This window comes from Ursus americanus, chromosome 12 (assembly GCF_024610735.1).
Source record: "Ursus americanus isolate L20-20 chromosome 12, mUrsAme1.1.p, whole genome shotgun sequence".
Classification (NCBI taxonomy): Eukaryota; Metazoa; Chordata; class Mammalia; order Carnivora; family Ursidae; genus Ursus; species Ursus americanus.
The window spans coordinates 9073553-9101107 of NC_142138.1; the positions used below are offsets into that span (position 1 = coordinate 9073553).

The following is a 27555-nucleotide window of genomic DNA, read 5'->3' on the forward strand; positions in this document are numbered from 1 at the left end:
CTCAGACCAAGAAGCTACTATATTTGATGATTTCCAAAGTTACTGCTTATGGTTGTTTCAAATAACCCACTTCTTTCCTAATTATTTTTGTTGTTGTTGAAAGAAGAGCACAGAAGTCTGGAATTATCTCCACCAACCCCCAAGAGTCTTTCATGGATCTACTACAAGTTTCTTACTAAAATGCTTTAATTTTTTAACATTTTTCATCTGATTATATTCCCTATGCTCCCAGTACCCTTTATTGAATTTTGGGTTCCCAAGGATTTCTTTTTCTTTTTTTTTTCACTTACATAGTAGATAAATAAAGAGGCAGGATAATACAGAGGAAAATCAATGGGTATGGATTGAGAAGCAAACAGATAAGTGGCTCTGGGGCTTAGCTTTTCCTTTCATATATTAGGAAATCAGGCTTGATAACAGTTTTCAAATCTGAAATAAAATTCCAATATATGAAATAAATAAATGGGATTTAAAAAATTAACTCTAAAATCATTTTAAGATCTATTTATTTATTTGAAAGAGAGAGAGCTGGGGAGAGGGGCAAAGGGAGAGGGATAGAGAGGATCCTCAAGCAGACTCCCTGTTGAACGTGGAGCCCAACACAGGGCTTGATCCCAGGACCCTGAGATCATAACCTGATCTGAAACCAAGAGTCAGCTGCCCAAATGACTGAGCCACCGAGGCACCCCAACTCTAAAATCATTTTAAGTTCAAATTTATATCATTTACTTATCACAGTGACAGTGAAAACAAAGAAGCAATTTTGACTGACATAAATGTTTAAAGTCAGGAGCTGAACTTATTTCTGCAGTTGGTTTTGGTTGCTCTATTTGAAAAACAATTCACCCAAGGAAGTAGTTAAATACATTTTTAAACAAGAGTCTTGCAATCTGAATAGTTTAAAGTAATTTTTATCCAGAGGTCTGCACAAAAACCACTTAACCTGACAGTACTTTAAAGCACCAATGCACTACAATGTTGATATGGTTTGTAATATTTATGAATGCATATATTTAATTAAATTGCAGTCTTTAAAAATTCAAAGACACTTAAAAAATATGAAACAATAATTTGCCAACTCTCTAAAGACCTCTCTGGAAGCTAGTTTTGTGAAAAATAATACCAAAACTCAGGCTCATAGCACGTGTAAGATTCTTTCCAGCTCTAACAAAGGCAGCAATGTTAAATTTGACAGAAAAAAAAATCTGTGGCATCACCTTACTACCATTTTTATATTGTCAGGATTGGATGAGAAGATAAGGCATTTTCCTCATCCTTAAAATGAGAACGAATAGCACCCGTCTCTATAACCACTGTAAAGATTAAATGAGGAAAATGCAAAAATGAAGTCTGGATGACCTTATGTGTGTGGCTTAAAAAAAAAAGAAAAAGAAAGTTCAGACCTCTGGTATTTCTGAGTCTGTGGAAGGTCTGTGTAACTCGGCCCAAGACACAACTAATATGTAGCCCAACCAACTCAAAAGAGTTTTTGGGGGGGTGCCTGGGTGGCTCAGTTGGTTGAGTGACTGACTCTTGGTTTTGGTTCAGGTCATGATCTCAGGGTTGTGAGACTGAGCCCCACATGGGACTCTGCGCTCCGTGGGAAGTCTGCTTGAAGATTCTCTCCCTCTGCCCCTCCCCCCACTCGTGCATGCACATGAACACTTCCTCTCTCTCAAATAAACAAATCTTTTTAAAAAAAGTTTTTGGTTGTAAGATTCTCATTCAAATCAAGACGTAAAATAAATGGCAGACTAGGAAGATACAGATTCTCATTTGTATGTAAGGATGGTTCATCGTATGAAAATCAATCAATATAATACATCCCATTAACAGAATAAAGGAAAAAAACCCACATGATCCTCTTAATTGATGCAGAAAAAGCACCTGACAAAATTCAACATATTTTTTATGATAAAAACATTTGGCAAACTAGAAAAAAGAAGAAACTACTTCAACATAGTAAAGGCCATATATGAAAAGCCAACAGAGAACATCCTACTCAATGGTGAGAGATTGAAATTTTTTTCTCTAAACTCAGTAAAAAGACAAGGATGCCCACTTTCACCACTTCATCACAGAAGTCCTAGCCAGAGCAACTAGGCAAGGAAAAAAAAGGCATCCAAATTGGAAAGAAAGAAGTAAAATTATCTCTGTTGCATACAACATGATCTCACATGTAGAAAACTGTAAAATTCCACAAAAAAACCTGTTTAGAATAAATGAATTTAGCAAAGTAGCAGGATACAAAATCAATGCACAAAAATCAGTAGCATGTCTATATCTTAACAATGAACAATCTGAAAAGGAAATTAAGATAACAATTTCATTTACAATAGCACAAAAAAGAATAAAATACTAAGGAATTAACCAAGGAAGGCATGTATGCTGGCAACTATAAAACATTTTGAAATAAATTAAAGAAGATACAATTAAATGGAAAGACAGCCCACTTCATGGACTGGAAAATGTTAAGATGTTAATACTAACCAAAGCAATCTACATATTCAAAGCAATCCTTATCAAAATCTCAATGACATTTTTTTGCAGAAATAGAAAATTCATACTAAAATTCATATGGAATCCCAAGGGAACCTGAACAGCCAAAACAATCTTGAAAAAGAATAACAAAGTTACAGGTATCAAACTCACTGATTTCAAAACTTACTACAAAGTTACAGTAACCAGTGTGGTACTGGCATTAAGACAGACAATTACACCAGTGGAATAGAAGAGAGAGTCTAGAAATAAACCCTTGCGTATATAGTCAAATGATCTTCTACAAGGATGCCAAGACCACTCAACGGGGAAAGGTCAAGTCCTCGCAACAAATGGAGCTGGAAAACCTGAAAATCCACTCTAGAAGAATGAAGTCAGACTCTAACCTTACCTCACAAACAAATACAAAAATTAACTCAAAATGCATCAAAGCCCTAAATGTAAGACCTAAAGCTATAAAACTCTTAGGAAGAAGAAAACATGGGGAAAACCCTGATGACACCGGATTTAGCTATACTTTCTTGGAATGACACTAAACGTATAGACAAACACAGAAAAAGATAAACCGGATTTGTGATGGTTGCACAACAATATGACTGTACTTAATACTATATACTCAAAAATAGCTAAAATAGTTAATGTTATGTATATCTTAACACAATGTTAAAAAATACCCGCTATTAATTGTTAAACAGTCCCCCGCCCCCCATTCCCATCCTATATGCTCTATGAGAAGAGTAACTGATTCATCCATTTATTCAGTAATATTATATGCCCAGGCATGGTTTAAGGTTCTTGGGATACACCAATGAATACAAAGATCCCAATTCCCTGGAATTTAAAATCTAGTGGCATGAAGAGGAGAAAGATGACAGAAAAACAAAGTAATTTATATAGTATGCTGGAAAGCAGTAAGCCATAATGAAAGGAGAGTAGAGAATAGTAAGGGAGGACTGCTGAGCTAGGCAGCAGTCTTGTAAATGTTAAATAGGATGGCCGCAATATGCCCCACTGACAAGGTGACACATGGCGAAGATTTGTTAAAGGTAGTGTAGATCATCATGTGGCTCTATGGACAAAGATCATCCCAGGAATAGGGAACAGCTAAAGGCAAAGGGCCTAAGAAACTGGCCTGCTGTTTGCACAACAGCAAGATCAGCATGGCTGGAACAGAGTGAGTAAAGGCAATAATGATAAGGGATATTGTTAGGAAGGTTTAGGCCATTGTATATCTTTTGCTGGACATAATCCGAAGGTAGAGCCAGTAAGATTTCTTGGCAGATTAGGGGTAGAGTAAGAGAAGAAGAACCAAGGATGACTCTAAGGTTTTAGGTCTTGGCAACTAATGATGAAAGTACCATGAATTGAGATGGGCCAAGCTGCAAGAGAAACAAGTTGGGAGCAGAAGACTAGGTGTTTGGTGTTAGACATGTTGTGTTAGCTCTATCTGTCAGATATTCAAGTAGAGGTATCAGTAGGTAGTTAGATATATGAGTTTAGAGTGCAGGAAAAAAGATGTGGCCAGAGATCTAAATCAGCATATATACAGTATGTGAAGCCAGGAAATCAGATAAGATCCCTAAGGAAATACAGATAGAGAGGAAAAGAGGTCCAGAGTCTAAGACTTAGAGCAATACAACATAAAGGAGTTGGGGGAGAGAGGAAGAATAAGTAAAGGTCTCAAGACAGAAGGAATGACCAAAGCAGTGGAAAACGAGAGACCTCATCTGAATGTGGGTGCATTTATTACTCTTTTTTAACCTTGTGAAATGGTTTCATCTCTCCATGTTTTGATTTTCCTTATCTGTACAATAAACATAACACCAAAATGAGACCAAGTATGGGAAAATGGTTAGCACATGCAGTGCTGTAACTATGCAAGAGTGCAATAAATGGTATCTATTATGATGATGATTAACAACAATAAATGTTGTTTCCCTCCCAGGTTATTATAGGCATTTATTCTAACACTCAACAGAAAACTAGTTAGGAACTGGAACTGAAAGAGAAGACCAACAAAGGCAATAGAAACCCACAATAAGACTGTAATCTACCACATTAGCCTTAACCTCATGATTCCTCCATACATAAATAAGTTTTATCAGAATATGTTTTTCCTTGGAAAGTCCAACGTCCATCTACTGATGAATGGATAGAGAACATATGGTATATACATACAACAGAATATTACTCAGCCATCAAAAATAATGACATCTTGCCATTTGCAATGACATGGACAGAGCTACAGTGTATTATGCCAAGTGAAATAAGTCAGTCAGAGACAGACAAATACCTTATGATTTCACTTGTATGTGGAATTTAAGGAAAAAAAACCCAGAACATGTGGGAAGGGAGAAAAGAAAAAAAGGAGAGAGGGAAACAAACATAAGTGACTCTTGATGATGAAGGGAGGGGAGTTAGGGGATGGGCTAGACGGGGTTGGGGATTAAGGAGTGCACTTGTTGTGACAAGCACTGGGTATTGTTTGCAAGTGGTGAATCACTAAATTCTACTCCAGAAACCAATATTGCACTGTATGTTAACTAACAAAATTAAATATATATATATATATATATATATATATATCTGTTTTTCTTGAACATGCCCTGCCTTCATTCCTTGCTTATGTTGTTCTTTTTGCTTTATATACTCTTTCTATATCTACTTACTAAAATCCTAGCTCATTCTTTCAAGGCATACCACAAAAGCTACCTTCTGCTTTGAAACCATTCATGACTTACCTAAATGGAGGTGATCTCCTTTCCTCTAAATTTTTGCAGCTTTAATGAACTTCCATGGCACTTACCATTTCAGTCAAGAGTTAATTACAGTTGGCCCTTGAACAACATGGGGTTGCAGTGTGTGTATTCACTTATATGCAGATTTTTCTCAATAAATGCAACACAGTACTATCAATGTATTTTCCTTATGATCTGCTCAATAATGTTTTCTCTAGCTTACTTTATTGTAAGAATACATATAACATACAAAATATGTGTTAACTGACTGTTTACATTATTGGTGAGGCTGCCAGTCAACAGTAGGATGTTAGTAAAGGTTCTGGGGAGTAAAACGTTATATGCAGATTTGCAACTGCATGTGGGGGGAGGGTCAGCATCCCTAATCCCCATATTGTTCAAGGGTTACCTGTATAAATATATTAACTTTTCATTTTATTTTCTTAGGTTATCCTTTCTAATCATACAATATCCTTAGCTATATATTAATTCATCAGCTCAATAATGAGTGTCTAAAAAAAGCACATGTATTTTAAAAATATATTAATTTAACCACTGTTACTACAATAAGCCATTTAGAAATCTTATTTGCTGTTATTCTAAGTTTTGGTTTAAATCAATAATCAGCACTACATTAAATCTTGTTTTCTACCTATCTGCTTTTTATATTCAGTTCCTTGTTGTTACTCATATTGGAAGTTAAATTTCCACCTGAAAACAACGCATATTGCTAAATCTCATCTTGTTATAATTTGTCCAATACCAGAAATCTAAATTGTGAAGGCATTTCTACTAATCTTTCTCTATGCTCATAATCCTCAACTTGTCACATCAGCAAATTTGTGTACTGAATAACTCACCCTATTTTCATCTGGAAAAATAGGGAATCCTGAATCAACATGATACTTGAGGTATTTACATGTTTGAGTCCACTTCCTTCTAATTCCCTGCTCTCCTTCACAACAGTTGGTCTGTTATATTTTTAAATGAATAGTGAAAAAGTTGCAGAAGCTTTTAGACTCTGCCAGACTTTGGTCTGAATCTTGGCTTCACCTGGTTCTAATCTAATAAATGTATAATGTTGATCAAGTTACTTAAAGTTCTGGGCCTCAGTTTCCTGATCTTTAAAATGGAAATATTACTTACAAGGATAAATAGAAAATTAGCTGCCATAAATAAAGCATGAAGACTGAATGCTAGAGTAATATTTTGATTTTCTCTGTATTATTAAAAGATCTTATCCACTATTTATAAAGCTATTATCATTACCTACTGGAAGCAATTTTTAAGTTTAGGCCAAGATCTCTAAGAGTTATTGCTGACTTTGAAACTTCCAAACACTGCCTTTTAACAAGGAAAAAAAATTTATAGGTTTTATTGGCTAGAGTATTCTAGTTTTTTTTTAAATGAAGTATAGTTGACACATAATGTTACATTAGTTTCAGGTGTATGACAGTGATTTGACAAGTTTATACGTTATGCTATGCTCGCCATGAGCACAGCTACCATCTGTCCCCATACAATGGTATTTTATACCACTGATTGATTTCCTACGCTGTACCTTTCATTCCCAAGACTTATTCATTCCATAACTGGAAGCCTATCTCCCACTCCCCTCTAGTAAGATCTTTAACATGAATAATAAATGAGATAAATAAATGATGAGAAAAGTAGAAAGTGATATGCCAACACTTGCCATCATTATTACTGGTTGATTACAATTGGCTATAACTACGCAATAATTTTACAGCCTTATATAAGTAAATAGGACAAATATATTTGGAGACCAGAAAAAGAAGCTTAAAGACAAGGGTAATATTTACTGGTCAAAGAAATCGATCAATTATTTCCTTACCTGAATCACTTGCTGCAACAACAACTGTTCCACCAGGAGCAAAAGGATCATTGTGCTTCACTGTTTCTACCTAAACAAATTACACAAAATCATGACTAAGAGAGGCAGTATTTTATAGCTGAAACCTTACGGACACACCAAAGAAAAGATTCTTTACAAACTCTTAATTAAGAAATACAAGGCATTAGGAATAAATGTTTCCCCTTACTGATTTGCAATCTTATTAAATTAAAATGACACACATCATTTTCTAATTTTTTTGGGTAATACATTATCCATTCAAAATGGTACATGAAACACATAATGTTTAACAAGTAACTATCAAATGAACTTCTACGTAATCACCTTCCAAGAAACTGCCAACACCTGTGCCCCTCTCCAAACACAATCTCATCCCTTAACTGTAGAGGTAATTATTACCCTGACTTTGGTAGCATTAATCTCTTTTCTTCTTAATTTTGCTACTGGTATAGATACACTGTTTTAACTTTTTATATTGAAGTAATTTTAGATTTCTGGAACAGTTGTAAAGATACTACAGAGAGTTCCCATATATCCTTCATCCAGGTTCCTCTAATGTTAGCACCTCATATAATCATGGTACATCTATTAAAACTAAGGAATTAACACTGGTACAAAACTATAAACTATATACTTTATTTGGATTTCACCAGTTTTTCCAGTAAGGTCCTTCTCCTATTCCAGGATGACATGCTGCATTTAGGATGCACACTATTCTAACTCTTAAATATCCTAGTACTTAATATCAGATAATGCTAGATTTATTTTCTAGTTATCTAAAAATAATTCTAGCATTCTGCCCACCAGAGGAACATACACATGTACTCCTGAGGAAGACGGGGGTGGGAAAGGAGAGGGAGGAAAAAAGGGGGAGAGGGAGGGAGGGAGCTCTGCTAAAAAGATTCTGCTACTTTCAATAATAAGCAATGTAAGAATATGGACCAAGTGGCAAAGGTGAGTGGCTACAGAGTGACGACTTTACCAGGAGCCAGAGATTCCTGCTACAGAACTGTTTTCCTAACTTATTTTGGTTTTTAATCATAGACAAACAAATTATATATCTAGGGAAAAAGTGAAACTTCTCTTTCTGGCCTCAGGCCCTTGTTTAGAGGCCAATGAAAACCTTAGCAGACAGTCAGATGAAAGGGGCATGAAAAGGGTTTGGGAATATTTACCTCCACCGACTCATGGTTATCAATGTCATCTGTATTACAATCTCTATTTCTAATCATTAAGAAATTGGTTATTACAATTGAATGCCAAAGGATATCACAGAGCTCAACTGATACATTTCCAAATAAAACTAATGTATTTGAAAAGAGAAAAGTATTGCTAACCAGGGTTTGTAGTACATGCTCTCTTTATAAAAAGAGAACCCAGGGACGCCTGGGTGGTTGTCGGTTAAGCATCTGCCTTCAGCTCAGGTCATGATCCCAAGGTCTTGGGATAAAGCCCCACGTTGGGCTCCTTGCTCAGTGGGGAGCCTGCTTCTCCCTCTGCCCCTCACCCCGCCCCCCAGCTTGTGTTCTCTCTCTAGTTCTCGGTCTAAAATAAATAAATAAAATCTTTAAAAAAAAAAAAGGCGAGAGAACCCAATTAAACTACTATCAGAAAGAAGTAATTAATACTAATGAAGTTTTTAGAACTGAAAATGATAGTACTTATTTTAACTGATGCCAATGATATTACTATAAAACTAGCATAATGCCTTATATTCTGATTATATCTGCTGAATAAATAAAGAGCAACCAAAGAAAAACATTAAGGTGGTCTGTATAGCCAGGTAACTTTGCATGGCTCTTAATATAATAGTCAAAATACCAATGTGAGAGATAGTCACGGACATAAGTCACCACCTATTATTCCTTCCTCTCTTGACTTTCAGAGGAAAAACAACCTAACAGGCTTGATTTTTAACAAAGGGTTATTTGCCATCACAGAGAGAAACAGAAAAAGCAGGCCTACATGAGTGTCAGGTTTAATTTCTATTCCTTCCTCATAATACACTGTGCTACCACCTAAAAGACCATTGAGACAGCAAAGGGAACAGGATGGAATGCCTGGCCTATGAAGGAATAAGAGGCCATTAAACTCTATGTTATGTTCAGTTTGATAATTAGGCAATTTAGTACACACAAGTAATTTTCATAACTACAATTCAGATGGTATTTTACAGAATTAATGTTCCAAAATCTTCCTACAGGGTCACCAAATTTATCACTGAAATTCTCTCTTCTGTATCAGTAATCTGCCTCCCACTTTGACTGTATGACTTAGTACCAGCACAATGCTACCATACACTAGCTAGGAGAGTAAGAAATGGCAGTTGTTTTGTTTTGCTTTGCTGCTTAAAATTATGTCCCTCTGAGAGCAGAGACTAGCCTTGAGGGAATAGGAAAGACCTTTGGGGGAGAGGTTCAGACCTAGAAACATAATCAAAGGCCTGCTTGAAAAGAAGGAAGATCACAAAACACAAGGGCTCTGTAGCTAGGAAGAATTAAGTTTAAATCTTGGACTATAGGGGTGAAGACCTTAGATTTTGGTCAGATAGAACAAGGTTTGAATTCAGTTCTACCACTTACTAACTTACTATCACTTAACCTTTTAAAGCCTCATTTACTTTATCTTAAAAATGAGGGTGGTAACATGAGCTTCATAGGAATAGTGTGAAGATTAAATGGGTAATACATGAACAGAGCTTAGCACCATGCCTGGTCCATGGAAGAGATGAGGTAAAAAAAAGCTATTATTATATTGCCAATTTGGTTCTTTGCTTTGCTTTTTATGGAGAAATCAAGAGCAGTCAGCAAGGGCAATATTGCTTTCACAAACTTGGGAGGAAAGGGAAAGAGTAAATAGAACAAATGGTGGAAAATTTTCATCAGGCGAGAGGAACAGGAGAAACTTGTTTTATTTTTAATTTAGGAAGAGCTGCTTTGGTTTTCTTGCTCTTTACTGATAAGAGTGGAGAATAAGAGACTAGAATAAGGTAAGAGGGAAAAAATTCAGGTTGCAGCCAATTTTAGAAGAATTTAGCAAATGGGTCCACACTGCAAACTAACTGTTATAGGAAAACACAGTATCCAGTAGCCTGTGGAAACCACAAATATTCAGTTACGGAGGCACTTGCTCACTTTTACATCAATGGAAAATACCAGTTGTTGGCCAAATTGCTCTTTACTGAGTACAGTAAGAAAGCAATTAAAGAATATCAGAATCTATTTACTTTAAAAGAATCAATTACTCTTCTAAGGGAGTATTCTTAATCTAAGAGAATTAAAGGACAAAATTTTTGCTTCAAATGCCCGTCAATCCATTTTCTTTCCTGGGTGAAACATGCTGCTTAAAAAAATAAGCCTCCAAATTAAAAATAAAAACAAACAAAACCATTCCAAAACCATTCATAATTATTGAAGTTGGGTAATGGATACATGAAGGTTTCTTTCTTTTTTTTTTTTTAAGTTTTTATTTATTTATTTGTCTGAGAGAGAGAGAGCGCCCACGCAGGGAGCCCGATGTGGGACTCAATCCCAGGACCCCAGGATCATGACCTGAGCTGAAGGCAGTCGCTTAACCAACTGAGCCACCCAGGCGTCCCTACATGGAGGTTTCTTAAAATATTTCATTATATTACTCTATTTTGGGTATGCTTAACTATCCATAATATATTTTCTTTTTCACGCCTCCAGATGATAAAGCACTTAGCTGTATGACCTTGGTTACTTCCCAGTCCCAGTGTCCTTATTGTTAAAATAGGGCTACCAACACCTACTTTGCAAGGTTGTGAAGATTACAGAAGAGGGTCTGACATTTAGTAGGAATTTGTATTTCTCCACAAGACCAACATGTGTTATAAAATATATATAAAGTATGTCTATAATATAAATGATTTTATCTTTCTAAAACTCAGTGCTATTTTTAGGTTGATTTTCATTATTTCAATAATATATACCACACATTTCTGAAAAGCTTTATTTAAGACTGGTTAATGGATTTCAAATCATTTATTTTAAATATCCCCAATGGGATAATACTTGATCCTTATTAAGGATGGACTTGATTTTTAGATGAAATAAGTTATTCCAGCCAATTATAGGGGGTGATAAAGCTGTAAATGCCAGTCTGAACCAAAAACTAGATGGACTGGATGAGACTGACATTTTTACATAGCCCATCAGAAGTAATCTAAAAGAGGACCCTTTCATCATTGTATATTTCAAGAAACTCACTCAGGATGTTTGTTATCCATTTAACAGTTTTTAACCCTCCCACTTACCGATGTATTACTGCTATTGCTGGCTGCACTGAAAGGGTCAGTACTTGAAGTGGCAAAAGGGTCAGCAGAAGACTGCTTGAAGAAACAGTCAGATGCAAATGGATCTGAACCTTTGAAAGGATCACCTCCAAATGGATCTAAGAAAATACAGCACATATATGAAAGACTAAAAACGACTACACTAAATTTCCTATCACCCGAAGGTATGATAACTGCCTTAATTAGAAGACATTTTGAACTTCTGCAGAATCAATAATTAGGTACTTGGCGTTAGGATTATTGATCATAAAAAAATATAGACAGTTGCACCTAAAATAGCTTTAATTAATATTCTTCTTCCTACTTGCTCATCATTCACCCAAAGCAAATCAATAATTCCAATACTTATTACACAAAGATTACTTGTATGCTAGGTTTAAATAATTCCTCTAAGCTGGTGATTCTAATTTTAGGGGATGAGGAATCACACATTCCTTTGTGATTTTGTTAAAAGATAGTCTTTCACCTAATAAACTTATTTGGAACACATTTGGGAAGCATAACAAATGGTGCACAAGATTTGCTTTATTCTAATGTAAAATCCCAGGGAAAGAATATCTTATAAAGCCTGACATTTAGTAATTCTTTAAGATGTTTCCTTTTCTCCCTTTCATATGCTGTAATCTTAGGAAAACAAAATGTTCTAAATTCTAAACACTGTAGTAGCATAGATAGCTATACTCATCTAATCCTTGGCTAACAAGGAGAAATCAGTCTAAATACTACTAAAAGTATCAAAATATAAACACTAATGTCATTTAAAAAAATAATAAAGCAAACGGTTCATTAACCAAATTCACAAGAGTCTACCACTTTCTCTCTGACAATGCCAGGCACATACAACATTTTAGTGGGGCCTTATATCAGTTTAAAAACTGAATAAACAGGAAGTCCACTTCCTATAACTACCTTACTTTGATCTCTCATTTCTAAATACAACATAAGTTTATAATTAAGCAGAATTAAATTACAGCTAAGTTGGACCTCAATGATATACGTACCAATTTTTCCAAAAGGATCATCCTTGAAAGGATCACCTGTGGTAAAATAAATAAGAAGTCACAATAACAATATTTACTGTTGTGACACCATTACTTAAAAGTAACTTTAAACAGAAGCAAAGTTTCTTAAAGTGAAGTCTGTTTCATTAGCTCTACCTCAAAGTAGATAAAACACTAAATGCCATGCATCTTTAGGAAACATTTAAAATAATAAAGAGTACCATGATAACAATAATAATGAGCCATGAGAGACTATGGACTCCTGGAAACAAACTGAGGGTTTTAGAGGGGAGGGGTGTGGGGGGATGGGTTAGCCTGGTGATGGGTATTAAGGAGGGCACGTATTGCATGGAGCACTGGGTGTTATATGCAAACAATGAATCATGGAACATTACATCAAAAACTAATGATGTACTGTATGGTGACTAACATAACACAATAAAAAAAATAAAGATGAATTGGGTGATTTCAAAAAAAAAAGAAAAAAAGGCAGAATATCAACATACCTCATAAAAGCAGCAAATTATTTATTTATTTATTTTTATTTTTTAAAGATTTTATTTATTCATTTGAGGGAGAGAGAGAGACAGAACACAAGCAGGGGGAGATGCAGAGGGAGAGAGAGAAGCAGACTCCCCACTGAGCTGGGAGCCCAATATGGGACTCAATTCCAGGACCTGGAGATCATGACCTGAGCTGAAGCGGGATGCTTAACCATCTGAGCCACCCCAGAAGCAAATTTTTAAATGACTTCTATTATTTTTTTAAAGATTTAATTAATTTATTTATTTGAGACAGAGAGAGAGAGCACAAGCAGAGGGAGAAGCAGACTCCACTGAGCAGGGAGCCTGATGTGGGGCTCGATCCCAGGACTCTGGAATCATGACCTGAGCTGAAGGCAGATGCTTAACCGACTGAACCACCCAGGTGCCCCAAAGAAGCAAATTTTAATAGGAACCAACTATAATTATTCCTTGATCACAAGCTGAGGTTACAAATAGAAGGGAAAAGACAGGCACAACAGCAGTAATTTTACTAACAAAATTCTCTACTCTTCATGAGAATACTGAATGGGTATTACCACCACTACTCCAGAAACAAAGACACTGAGCCTTACTGAAGTAAAAAAAATAATTCTAGAACTAAAGAGTCCAGACATAAACCCTTACATTTGTGGTCATTTGATTTTTGACAAGAGTGCCAAGACAATTCTATGGGGAAAACAATCTTTTCAACAAATGGTGCTGGGACAACTGGATATCCACATACAAAAGAATAAAGCTGGACCCCTATCTCACACCATATTCCAAAATTAACTGAAAATGGATCAAAGATCTATATGTAGTAGCTAAAACTATAAAACTCTTAGAAGAAAACCTAAGAATAAATCTTCATGACTTTGGATCTTAGACATGACATCAAAAGCACAAGTGGTGAAAGAAAATATAGATGAATTGGACTTCATCAAAATTAAGACAATGCAAAATACAAGAAAATATTTGTAAATTATATATTTGATTAGGGACTTGTATTCAGAATATATGAAGAATTCTTACAAGTCAACAATAAAAAGACTAACAATAAAAAATGGGCGAGTTACTTGAATCAACATTTCTCCAAAGAAGTTATACAAATGGCCAATAAGCACATAGAAAGATGCTCCACAGGAGATATTTGCAAATGACATATCCAATAAGGGGTTGGTATCCAAAATATATAAAGAACTTATAAAACTCAACACCCAAGAAACAAATAATCCAATTAAAAAGTGGACAGGGATTCCTGAGTGGCTCAGTCAGTTAAGCATCTGACTTTGGCTCAGGTCATGATCTCAGGGTCCTGGGATCAAGCCCCACATTGGGCTCCCTGCTCAGTGGGGAGTCTGCCTGTCCCTCTGCCTCCCCACTCATACTCTCTCTCTCTCTCAAATAACTATTTTTTTAAAAAGTGGGCAAAAGACAATGAATAGACATTTTTCCAAAGAAGACATACAGATGGCCAAAAGACACATAAAAAGATGTTCAACATCCCTCATCATCAGGGAAATGCAAATCAAAACTACAATGAGGGGGCGCCTGGGTGGCACAGCGGTTAAGCGTCTGCCTTCGGCTTAGGGCGTGATCCCGGCGATCTGGGATCGAGCCCCACATCAGGCTCTTCTGCTATGAGCCTGCTTCTTCCTCTCCCACTCCCCCTGCTTGTGTTCCCTCTCTCGATGCCTGTCTCTATCTCTGTCAAATAAATAAATAAAATCTTAAAAAAAAAAAAAAAACTACAATGAGATACTACCTCACACCAGTCAGAATGGCTAAAATTAACAACACAAGAAACAACAGGTGTTGGCAAGGATGCGGAGAAAGGGGAACCCTCTTGCGCTGCTGGTGAGAATGCAAACTGGTGCAGCCACTCCGGAAAACCATATGGAGGAAAAATAGAATTACCCTAGGACCCTGCAATTGCACTACTAGGTATTTACACAAAGAATACAAAAATACTAATTTGAAGGGATACATGCACCCCAATATTTACAGCAGCATTATCTAAAACACCCAAATTATGGAAAGAGACCAAACAGTCTGTCATCAGGTGATGACTGGATGGACACACACACACACACACACACACACACACACACACACACAGGAATATTAGCCAGCAAAAAGAATGAAAATCTTCTCATTCACAACAACATGGATGGAGCTAGAGAGTATTATGCTAAGCGAAGTAAGTCAGAGAAAGACAAATACCATATGATTTCACTCATATGTGGAATTTAAGAAACAAAACAAATGATCACGGGGAAGAAAAGAGACTAGGCAAACCAAGAAACACTCTTAACTATAGAGAACACACTGATGGTAAGGAGAGGAGTTGGGCGGGGTTGGGGGGGGTGTTAAATGGTGATGGGTGTTAAGGAGGGCACTTGTTGTGATGAGCACCAGATGTAGTATGTAAGTGATGAATCACTAAATTCTACACCTGAACTAATATTATAGTGTATGTTAATTAACTGGAATTTAAATAAAAACTTGGAGAAAAAAAAAATTGTTGTAAATTGACCTATCAGTTTCACAAATTGATTTGGAAATAAATAAAATGCAAAAAGAGCTTTGACACCAGTGGTATTTGACATAGTTTACATTGACATCAGGTATTTCAATTTGTTAAAGTTGTATTTCTTCAATAACACTAGCGGCACATTAAGGGCAGGAATCCAAGTTCTAACTGCTATAGATTCCACTGTTTTAAAATCACGGTGCTGGCACTTTAGTAAAAAATTGCTGGTTGACTTAAAAGTACCTAATCGCCTCTCCTGGTGCATAATATCTATCTTTTGTTTCTTATTCTGAAGAAGAAACACGCTCTTAATCAGGGGCTCCTCAGACATAATCAGTGGCTTAGTCTCAGTAGTTAGTTGCCTGACAAGGATAAATACCAGGAAATACAAGCATATCACATCTCTACACCCCTCTACTTTTGTTGTAACAAGTAGGATTTCAAAACTGAGCCTTAATTTTTATACAGTTACATTAAAAAGATTTTTTGGGGGGGGTAAATCCATAGTATAAAAATAAGAGTACTTACTGCCAACAAAAGGATCAGACTGGAAAAAATCCAAGTTTGTATCTGCAACTGGATCTGTCAGTGAACTTGATTCTACATTAAATGGATCTCCCTAAAAATGATTTTAAATTAAAAAATATTCTTTTAGGAACCAGTTTTAAGATGCAACATTTTAAAATTAAAAAAATGCTTTGAAAAATCAATGGATGGTAATATAACACATATTTCTGTAGTCATAAAGTTCACTTAATATATTTTTCTTTCCTTAGCCTAAAACAGTGTATGACCCATCTAGGAAAACCAGTAATGAGAACATTCACACATAAAATTATTCTTACCTCTTTTGAATGTCTGTCACTATTAAATTCAGGACAAACTTTCTCATTAACAGCTGTAGTCGCCACTTCATTATCATCAGTCACACCAGAAGGCAGTATTTCAGGACTACTTCTTGCCTATAAAATATTAATGATACATGGACTAACAATGTGTTTTCTACTTGGCAGAAGAAACTGACAAAGGATAACCAAAAATTGCTAAAAATACAGAAGACAAGCAGAATGTATTCATTAAATGAGTTCTTCTCTTAAAATCTTAGGAAAATGGTATCATCAAGCATCGAAGTCACTCAGACCAGAAAACTTAACCACTTAACCACTTCCCTCTGGTCATCTCCCAGCTAGCCTCCAAGTCTTGCTGAGTTCACCTCCTACCTCCTCAAATCCATTCCTCTCCATCCTCACTGTCACTATCATCTATTTATAGTATCATCATTCTAATCCAGCATAACCTTGCAACTGCCTTCCTGCCTCCAATATGTGCCCTTCCAACTGATCCTTCTTATAGTAGATAAAGGAATAGATCTAAAATATGAATCTGATCATGACCCTTCTGGTTAAAGGTCCTTCAACGGCTTCCCATTGCTTTTTGGATTTGGACCCGTAGGTAACAGGGCTTAAGAAGTGGCAGGGGAAATCTCCATTTCATAACACCCTGTGTCTTTGAAGGATAAACTTTTGTACTTAAAAGAACATTGTATAGTGTATCCAAGATTGCAATGCCTAAATACAAACCAAGTCTGCTGATTTTGTCTTTAGTACCTCTCAAACTTGTATTCTTCTCCTCATCATCCCTCCTATTACTGCTTAAGTTTAGGCTAAAACAATCTCACACGGACCATTCCAATAGTTTCTTAACAAATCTCTGTGTGTCCAGTCTCACTCTCAAATCCATTTTCTACATTTCTCGAAAAGGTAAATGCAATTACGTCACACCTTGCTTAAAATTCTTCAATGGCTACTCACCACAGTAAGGTAAATCCCCAATGCTTCAAAATGAATCCAAATTTCTTACTCTCTGTCCCTTTCTGACCTAAAAGTGGTCATTTTTATCCAGGCGCACATCATAATCACCCACAGAATATTTTGGAAAAATATATGTACCTGGCACCATTCCAGAAATTCTAGTTCAGCAAATTTATAGCGGGGTGCAGACATCTGTATTTTAAGTAAGAGGTAATGCAGGGAGCCACTATAAGAGAGCTTCATCTCCTACCAGTACTCTCCCCACCATCACAAGCTATCCTTCAAGAACTTCTTGTGACCCTGTGCGGCATATTTCTCCCATCTCATGCCTATGCAAATGCCGTTTTCTCTGCCAGGAATATACCACCTTCTTCTTTGCTTAACACTTCTTACTTTGAAGCTCACTTATAAAGCTTTTTCTATACAATCTTGAGCCCCCCTCAAGCTGTCCTACCTGAATATCACAGCCCTTTCACACGGTGTTACACCGCTAGGCTGTATGCTGCCTAAAGGCAGGGTTACAGTCTTTTGTCCTTGTAGCTCTCACACATAATCGCAATACTGCTGTATGCTAAGTAACTGGTAAATAAATGTCCTCAACATTATGAAATAAAGAATTACTTTCAGCACTGGGTGAGAATACTTTAAAAAATGCTTTTAAAAGTTACTATCTACAGAGCTACTGTTTTGAAAACATTCTTTATAACATACAGATTGGTTAAAATTACATTTTTACACTAGCTAAAAGTGTCAGAACTGTTGGATCTCCCTCTGGGGGGCAAAAAAATCAACTGTCCAGCAGATGAGGCAAGGTCCCATATTTATATCAAGTATGATGTCAACAAAAACTTTGACCCAAATCCATTTTTTTTTCTTCTGAAGTTGATTACGAAGGTTACAGAACTATTAGACTCACTGGAGACTCCTGGTGTATGGGCTCTGACTCCAGGTTGCCTTGGCCTTCAGCATGCTCATTAAGGTTAGCTGTTTCACTGCTGCTGGTGCTGAGGCTGCAGTAATCTGCAGCACCATTTACAAGAATGCTGTGTGGGCTACTGCACCAATTTAACTGAGTATTATGGTTTTCCAGCTCTTTCATTTCCATCAGTTTCATTTGCATCTGTCAACACAAAGGAGAAATACAAAACAGAATTTATTACTAGAAGGACACAAAACATAAAAATAGCTACATCCTTAGACTCAAAGATAAATTTGTTTCCATTAAAGAGAATCTTCTGGGAATGCAGCATGGTTTAGAGAGATTTCAATAACCCATCCCAGCAAGTTCTCTTGACATTCCAGTATATACGGATTTGCTTTTGCACATCTTTTGAAAGCTCCAAGAATTTTGATTTAATAGCTACATTTTGGTGTTCTTTAGGTATAACTGGGAAAAGGGTCAGGATATTGGGGAAAAGACAGCAAAGTAACAGAACAAGAGAAGATTTTGTGATGAAGCTTTAGGAAAAATGAAGCTGAGGGAGAGCACCCAAGGAATTGGAGCCATCCATACTCCTTTTGGGAAGGTACACATATGAATGCACAGGCCCACACAGAGAGGTGCGGCCACATACAGACAGAATTCTAAAAAGATACCATGCTACAAACATTGTTTTTCTCCAGGAGGTAGAATTATCAGACTTTTCACTTTCTATTTTAAAAATGTACATAGTGTGGTACTCCATTATTAACAATAATTTTTTTATACATGAAAAACTTGCAAAGTATATTAGGAAAACAAATGTGCATGTATGAAACGGTTTTATGTCATATGGAGAAAACAATTTTATGTTTTATGGATAAGGCAGCGTTTCTCATTGAGTTGGGCACAATCACTGACTATATAGGCCAGGGAGATGTTTTCTGTGGGGACCAGAGGCAGAGCTCTCCTCTTGTCCATCTGCTTCAGGGCTGCCCAATATCTCCTCTCTATTTTCCCAGTCATGGTCCTTCTGACTTTTTTCTTGTTCCTGACTGAACCTATGAATCTCACAAAATAATTTGAACATCTCAGGCCGCATGCATTTGAACAGCAATAAGATGATGTTTATTCGCTTCTAGTTACCAGTATGTCAAGCTGGGTCAGCTCATGGAGTCCCAAAACATGAACATTTTGGTGGTCAGCAGCACCAAAGACTCAAAAGCTCTGAACACTCCAGAACACTACTGTCTTATTTCATTTTTTAAAAAATTTTTATCATGACCATTAAAACAATTTTAATATCCACTAAACCTTTACAGTCTAAAATTTAAAACCTAACACTAAAATAATAACCATCATACAGATGAAGCAGTATGTGGAAATACATGCCTACCAAAGAGTACTATTTAAGACAGCTTATTCCTTATAGTTACTTCTGAGACAATAAAATCCCTCTCACATACTTGTCACTTAGCCTGTCTTCTTCCTTAGTCTCTGCATAAACTTAGAGGATATAGAAAAAAAAAAGTCACACAACTAACACAAGCTCTTTGCAAACTGTGGAAGAGAAATGCAATAAAATACCAGAATGCCAGAAACATTTGGATAAAAACAGTGTAAAGTTTTTAGTGTGTAAGTAAGATACGTAGAGTTAAAGCTTTGCTTTTTCTTACCATAAATACAAGAAGTATAAATGAAAATTTAGCAAGTCAGAAATTTTTCCTCAGTTATTCCTTTTTCCAGAAAAGCTATAGTTTAGCTTTAAAGAGCAATTAAAGTTTCAGGATAATATAAAATTTGGATTTTCGCTTTTTATAGACCCATGGGAAAATACTGCCATCTGAGGGAAAGACACACAAGTCACTAAGTCAAATGTAAGAAATAGGTATGTTTATTTTTGTGTGTGTGTGTGTGGTTGATTGATTGATTTTCCTAAGTAAACTCTACACCCAATGTGGGGCTTGAACTTACAACCCCGAGATCAAGAGTCACATGCACTACTGACTGAGCCAGCCAGGGGCCCCCTGGTATGTTTGTTCTTAAGGTTTGGAGATCAGATGCAAGGTTATAATATAATTCCTCCCATAGATAGCAAATATTATCTGGCACACTTGGTAGTATAGTTTGCTGAGATTATTTTCCTTGCTCAGAAACACTGTTTTATGTTCTCAATGACAATTTATAATATCCAGAGTCCTTTCTACTTTTCTCATTTATGTTCCTCCCTTTGAAAGACGTTCCCTTCCAAAAAACTTAAAGAAAATGAAAAGACAAGCCAGAGACTGGGAGAAATTATTTGCAAATCAAATATCTGATAAAGAATGAAGCATAGGAGACTATGGACTCTGAGAAACAACCTGAGGGCTTCAGAGGGGAGGGGGGGCATGGGATAGGCTGGTGATAGGTAGTAAGGAGGGCACGTATTGCGTGGTGCACTGGGTGTTATATGCAACTAATGAATCATCGAACTTTACATCAAAAACCAGGGATGTACTATATGCTGACTAACATAATATAATTAAAAAACATAAAAAAACACTTATATCCAGAAGATATTTTTAAAAACTCCTATAATTTAATAATAATTAGACAAATAATCCATTTTTTAAAAATGGGCAAAAGATTTATACAGACATTTCACACAAGAGGATATACAAATGGCTAACAAGCACATGAAAAGATATTCAACATCACTGGTTGCTAGAAAAAACAAATTAGAAGCTATGAGATACCACTTCACACCCACTAGAATGACTAAAATCAGTTAAGCAGACAGTAAAGTGTTGGTAAGATTGTGGAGAAACTGAAACCCTCATATATTGTTAGTGGGAATGTGAAATGGTATAGCGACCTTGGAAAACAGTTTGGCAATTTAAAGTTAAAAAACATTTTAAACGTAACTTTACAATATAACCAACTATTCCATACCCAAGAAAAATGAAAACATATGTCCACACAAAGAATTGTATGCAAATGTTCACAGCAGTATTATTCATAACAACCAACAAGTAGAAAGAATTCAAATGCCCATTAATCAGTGAATGGATAAACAAAACACTTTATAAATACACAATGAAATATAATGTTGATACATGTTGCGAAAGAGATGAGCCTCAAAAATATTATGCTTGTGAAGGAAACCACATGAAAAAGACTACACAGTGTTTGATTTCATCTACATGAAGTGCTCAGAAAAGGCAAACCTACAGAAACAGAAAGCGGATTAGTACTTACCTAGAGGTAGAAGCAGGGACTCACTACAAATGGGTGTAAGGGATCTTTTAGGAGTGATAGAAATGTTCTAAAACTGGATTGTGATGTTTGAACAATTCTAAGTTTGCTGAAAATCACTGAATTGTATCCTTAAAACCTGTAAATTTTACGGTATGTAAATTACTGGTCCAAAAAACCAATTTTTAAATAAACTCAAAGAAGAAAATTATTTTAAAGACTATTCATTCAGCTGGTAGCATTCCCACTAGGACAGCCTTCTTTTGGGTTACCTGTTTATTGAGTACCTACACTGGGATAAGAACTGTGCTAAATGATAAGAGAGAAAAAAAATGTGTAAGTTTCTAGACCCAAAAAGTTCTGTCTGCTGGGGGAGACAGACACATAAACAAATATGCAGGGAAAAATGTTACTATTGCTGTAACAGAAGTAGAGTCCAATACAGGCAGGGTTCAGAAAATGCTATAAAGAAATAAGAATTTAAGCTATGTCTTGCAAGATGAGTGAGTAGGCATTCACCTGTGAGAGGGGAAGAAAGCATATCAAGGGGTAGGACTTCATTATACACAATAATTAACTGAGAATACTGGACTACATGTTGGAAGATCTGGATTCTAGGCTGTGGCTCTTTTAAAGGCAATGTAACCAATGTAATCTTCCTTGGCTTCAGTTTATTCAAATTCAAAATGAAAGGAATGGGTTACTTGATCTTTCTCCTATCTTACTATCATTCTATAAAATATTATTCTCCATTTAGGGAAGCCTAGAAATAACAACTCTGGACCCACACAACACAGCATGTTTGTCTATAAAGAACAATTTCCTAATTAAAATAATAAAGGTCTCCAAATAAGCAAATGTTCATGGGGAGGCAGAATTTATGAAAATAAGCAACACTCAGACAGTATTTATGTACCAAACACAATGCTAAACTGCCTCACAGCATTTAATCCTTAACATTTCATTTAATCCTTACAGCAGACCTAAAAGGTAGAGGTACTGTTAATTCTCCAATTTTAAAGATGAGGAATCTGATACTAAGATGATTCAGGCAGTAAGTGGCAGAGCCACCACCTGACCCTAAACCATGCATCTACAAAACCCATACCCTTAGCCATGACTCCAGTGATAATAACCAGATGCACAAGATGTATGACAATTTTAACTTATGACAGGTAACAAGAAACCTCCTTGTATAAAACAAATGAAGAATGAATAACAGACTAGACAGAGGGAAAAGGAACATGAACTGAGAAAGTATTATTTACTAAGAGGAGAGGTGAGACCCTGTTTCTGCTTATTTCTCATTGCCACAAAGACTTACTGAACTGATTTCCTGTTGTGAATCTTGCAGGTGCTGCTGAAGAGGTCCCAGCTGAGCCTTCCCTGACTCCACGCTCTCTTCCAATTCTGCCGTTTCTTGCTGTAGGCGACTCAACTCTTCCCTAGCTTTAGCCAGCTCTTCCTCGTAAGTAGAGATCTGGGATTCTTGACTTGTTAATTCAGCTTTCAGGGATGAGATCTGTAACATGGGAGTGAATGACAAGAAAGAGGGATAAAAAAAAAAAAAGAGTTGTCATTAAAATATTCCATAATGCAAGTATATTTATTTGTTCAGTTTACTATTTTGGTGGGTTTTTTTTTTTTTTTTGAAGTATATATTTTTGGTAGAAAAGGGCAATTAGGAGATAAAGAGAGGGGACTTGAAGGCATAGGTACCACACTTTCAGCTAAAATTTAGAAAAGCAGTACATTAAGTGCCCTCTTTCCCCAAAAGAGGGCCTACAATTTCCGGGTGAACAGTGCTCCAAACTCCTTCATGTGCCCCAACTGTTGACTAGATTGCCACCTAACAGCAGCAGGAACAACAGCAACAAGCAAAGAACGTTTCCATCCTATGCCAGGAAAAGCAACTAAGGTACAGATACAGGCAGCAGCGAATGGCCAGATTTACCAGCTGGGCCTCCTCATCACATTTCTTTCTAACTTCCTTCAGTTGCTCCTCCAGCTGGGATTTCTGCTCATCCAGTCCATCAAGGAGTTCCTGTACTTGCTGTTTCTGGGCCTGTAGTTTTTGCAGATTGGTATTCTCCCTTTGAACTTCATCTTGCAGATCCTGAAATACAAGAAAATTAACATATTTATTATCTTTGGAGAGAGGGGAAAGGTCAACAATTTTTAAAAGCCTATCTTAAGGGAAAATGGAGTCTTATTAAATATATTGTATTGGTAGACTGGAGGAATCCTAGCTTTAAATACTATCTTTACTTCAGGATTTCTTCCCTAGACTCCAGATTTTAAAATCCAATTTGCTTACTCAAATCTGTCTTTGGATGTCTGATGAGCTTCTCGAACATGTCAAAAACAGAACTCCTGGCATTCCCCCCACCCCCCAAATCTGCTTTATCCTCAATCTTCCCCCTCTCAGTTTCTCTGGCCAAAAAATCCAACATATTCTTTGACTCTTCTCTTTCTCTCACATCTCATCTCCAATCTGTCAGCAAATTTTATTGCTTCTTCCTTCAAAATATATTCAAAATCTGACCACTTTTTTCCTCAACCTTGGTCCAAGTCACTGTTCTCTCTTTCTTGGATTGCTGCCTTCTAACTGGTTTCCCTGCTTCTACCCAGGCTACCTACAGTTTATTTTCAGCCCAGCAGCCACTGTAAAAAACCTCTGTCAGATGAGTCACTCCTCTATTCAAAATTCTGCATTGACTCCCCATCTCCTTTACTGTAAATACCAAACACCTCACAACAGCCCTGCATCTCCCAACTTCAATTCCTACTGTGCTCTTCCTTGCTCAGCCACTCTGGCCTCACTGCTGCTCCTCAAACATGCCAGACAGGCTCCTTTCTCAGGATCTTCCACTGATTATCCCTTCTTCCTAGAAAGTTTTCTCCCCAGGTATCCATATGGCTCAAACCCTCATCTCTTTCAAGTCTTTCCTCAACTATAACCTTCTCACAGTGAGGCCTTCCTCATCAGCACCAGCATCACCAGTACCATTACCACCACCTCCCTCCCCTAAGTCTCCTTCATATATAGCAGTAATTTTATTCGTTTTCTAGAACAGCTTTATTGAGATAAACATACCATACAACTCACCCATTTAAAGTATACAGTTCAATGGCTTTTAGTACCTTTACAGAGTTATGCAACCATCACAATTTTTTTAGAACATTTTCTTCACCCCAAAAAGAAACCCCATACCCACTAGCAAGTCCCTCTCTATTTCCCTCCCAGTCGCCCCAGCCCTAGGCAACCACCAATCTACTTTCCATCTCGATAAGCTCTGTCTATTCTGGACAGTTAATATAAATGAAATCATACAACATCTGTTTTTTTTGTGATTGGCTTCTTTGTGACTTAGCATGTTTTCAAGGCTCATCTGGATTGGTCTGCTGTCGCTACAGTTTTTGCCTTTTGTAGAAATTTCATATAAATGGAATCATACCATATGTAATCTATTGTATCTGGCTTCTTACACCTAGTATAGTATTTTTGAGATTTGTCTCAGTTGTTGCATGTATAGGTAGTTTGTTCCTTTTTATTGCTGAGTAGTATTTCATTATATGGAGACACATTTGATGGACATTTAGATTGTTCCCAGTTTTTGGCTACTATGAATAACAGAGCATATAATTTCTTTATCTTGCTCATGATCTATTTCTTTCCCATACAATATAAGCTCCATGAGTGGGGAGATATTTGTGAGTTTTGTTCACTGCTATATTCCCAGTTCCCAGTATACAAGAGGTACTCCATATTTAGTGAATGATGAATGACATCATAAAGATGTCAATTCTTTCCTAATTAATCTATACATTCCAATGAAAATACTAACAAGATTTTGCAAGGAGCCTGACAAGCTGGTTCTAAAACACATTTGGAAGAAAAAAGAAAAAGAAACAGCATAATAATATGTAAAAGGACTTAACCTACTAGGTATTATGAATTATTGGAAAACTAAAATAATTAAGACAGTTTGGTGTTGATAGAAGGATAGACAAATAAATTAAAGTAACAGAACAGAATTTAGATACAGATCTGGCATATACAAAAATAATGATGTGAAAACATGACATTAAAATTGACTGGAAGGAGGATCCTTTTGTAGTTCATAAGCGTGATGATTGGGTGTTCATGCCATTGTGTGACATGTGCCTCCCTCAAACCTTGTTACAACCTTGGCACATTACCCATCTGACATGAACTTGGAAAAAAAAATTGATGGGAAGGAAAAAAGAATTAAATATTCAGCAAATATGCTGGGCTACCTGTGTGGTAAAAAATAAAATGAAGTCTCTAAATCACACCAAAGAGAAAAATAAATTCCAGGTATATTACAGACCTAAGAAAAACAGAACTTTAAAATGTATGGAAGATAAAAATTTTTAAAAATGTATGGAAGAAAATAGAGATCTCAGTGTAGGAAGGAATTTCCTAAAGATAAATCACTCTGAAAATGCTGTATTTATTTATTTATTTATTTATTTATTTATTTATTTATTTACTATACTTTATGCTTAATAATAAAGGCTACAGAAACTAAAAAATTACAATGGGAAATCACTGTACCCTCTGCTTAATTTTACTATGAACCTAAAACTACTCTTAGAAAAAAGTCTATTAAAAAAAAATACAAAAGAGACCTTGGGTGACAGGCCACTGCCATTATCATTACCACCAGTAAACAGAGCAGCCAAGAAGTCCTGATTTATATGTCCTCTAACATTTGGGGTTCCTCACCTAAACCAAAGAAAATCATCTGAGTGACTATTTCCCAATTCTTTGAAGAATGGTACAATACTAGTACCGTTGTAGATACACGGAAGAGAGACTAATTCACTGCTTATAAAGGTTTCCAAAGGGAATTAGGACTTAATTTTCTCCAGGAACCACAAGTAAGGAAGAAGGAACTGATAACTCTAAGGCATGTTTTGGCAGGAGGTGGGCAGAGACCTCAGAGAGGGTGAAATAAAATTGTGAACACAAATTTCTAAAAACAATGATCTCTTTTTAATAACATACTATTCAAAGACCCCATCAATCATTCATCAGAATAAGAATCTAAGAACAACAAAAGAAAAACTTAGAAGAAGGTCTCTGAATTATCGCATGACTATACAAAACAAGGACTTCTATAATAGCCCTTACAGTGTGCTAAGTATTGTCCCAGACTCTTAACATATATTAAGTCATTTGTAATCCATATGATAGATATATGAAGTAGGTACTATTGTTATTCACATTTTACAGATGAGAAAACTGAGGCACAGATGGACAAGTACTTATCCAAAGTTACAGTTAGCAGGTAATGGATTCAAACTAGGTTCTGATTCCAGAGTCCGAGTCCTTAATCACTAAGCTATAACAATGTCTATAGACCAAATATACATGCAACGTACTCATAAGTACGCCAATATTTTTCAAATATATGTAGATGCTTCTGTGATTAAATAAAACACTGAACAATGCTTTTAATAACTGATTTTCACTTACATTTTCTCAACCAACTGATTAATCTAAAAGTGCAAATTACTATCATGCTGCTTTCTTTAAAAAAGTTCCTTTAAAAGGGCCCACACAATGGAGGATCATGAAAGACTCTTCTTGTGTGGACATTCCATGAGTCTAAGTGATTATAGATTCATAATGGTAAGCTCCACTAGTGCTTTATAATTAGTTTGCCAGCATGCCTAAATTTTTTTCATGCCTAAATTTTTAACCTACCCTATACTGTTAACTGATTCATACTCAAAATGAAGATATTATTTTAGATATGCACCTGGCATTGGCTCTCAATACATACTAGTTTTCATTGTCATTTCCTTGATTCATACTTTGTTTTTCTGTTTCTTCCTATTCCAAATGTCCAACTTTCTTTAAAAAAAAAATTGAAAAGGAGAGTTCTTTAGTCTCTCTGCAAAATATATAATGGCTCCCTCTTATCTGTAGGATAAAGTAAAATCGCCAAACAAGATACATCAGAACCTTCAATTCTGGGCCCCACATTATCCTTCCTCTTCCTCTACTACCCTCTTTTCCTTATATTCACCTGTGCCCAAGACTCAAGAAACCATCTTTTTTCTCCAAGAGAC

At 36.1% G+C, this 27555-nt stretch overlaps 1 protein-coding gene and 1 non-coding gene across 6 annotated transcripts in view; one reads left to right on the forward strand and one right to left on the reverse strand.

Annotated features, from left to right (window-relative positions):
• The window catches only part of EPS15 (epidermal growth factor receptor pathway substrate 15), a 133270-nt gene that overhangs the window by 16267 nt on the left and 89448 nt on the right, over positions 1-27555 (reverse strand). For all 5 annotated transcript variants that reach the window (XM_087865868.1, XM_045799567.2, XM_087865870.1 and 2 more), the window contains 8 exons: positions 23405-23566; positions 22775-22972; positions 18214-18417; positions 16332-16448; positions 16015-16105; positions 12430-12465; positions 11390-11526; positions 7093-7162 (listed from right to left, as the gene is read on the reverse strand). In XM_087865868.1, the coding sequence (XP_087721994.1) occupies positions 7093-7162; positions 11390-11526; positions 12430-12465; positions 16015-16105; positions 16332-16448; positions 18214-18417; positions 22775-22972; positions 23405-23566 (1015 nt within the window). The remainder of the gene's footprint in view (positions 1-7092; positions 7163-11389; positions 11527-12429; positions 12466-16014; positions 16106-16331; positions 16449-18213; positions 18418-22774; positions 22973-23404; positions 23567-27555) is intronic.
• On the forward strand, positions 25560-25663 carry LOC123793847 (small nucleolar RNA U13). Its single transcript, XR_006780088.1, has one exon. It is a non-coding gene; the product is annotated as a small nucleolar RNA U13 (small nucleolar RNA).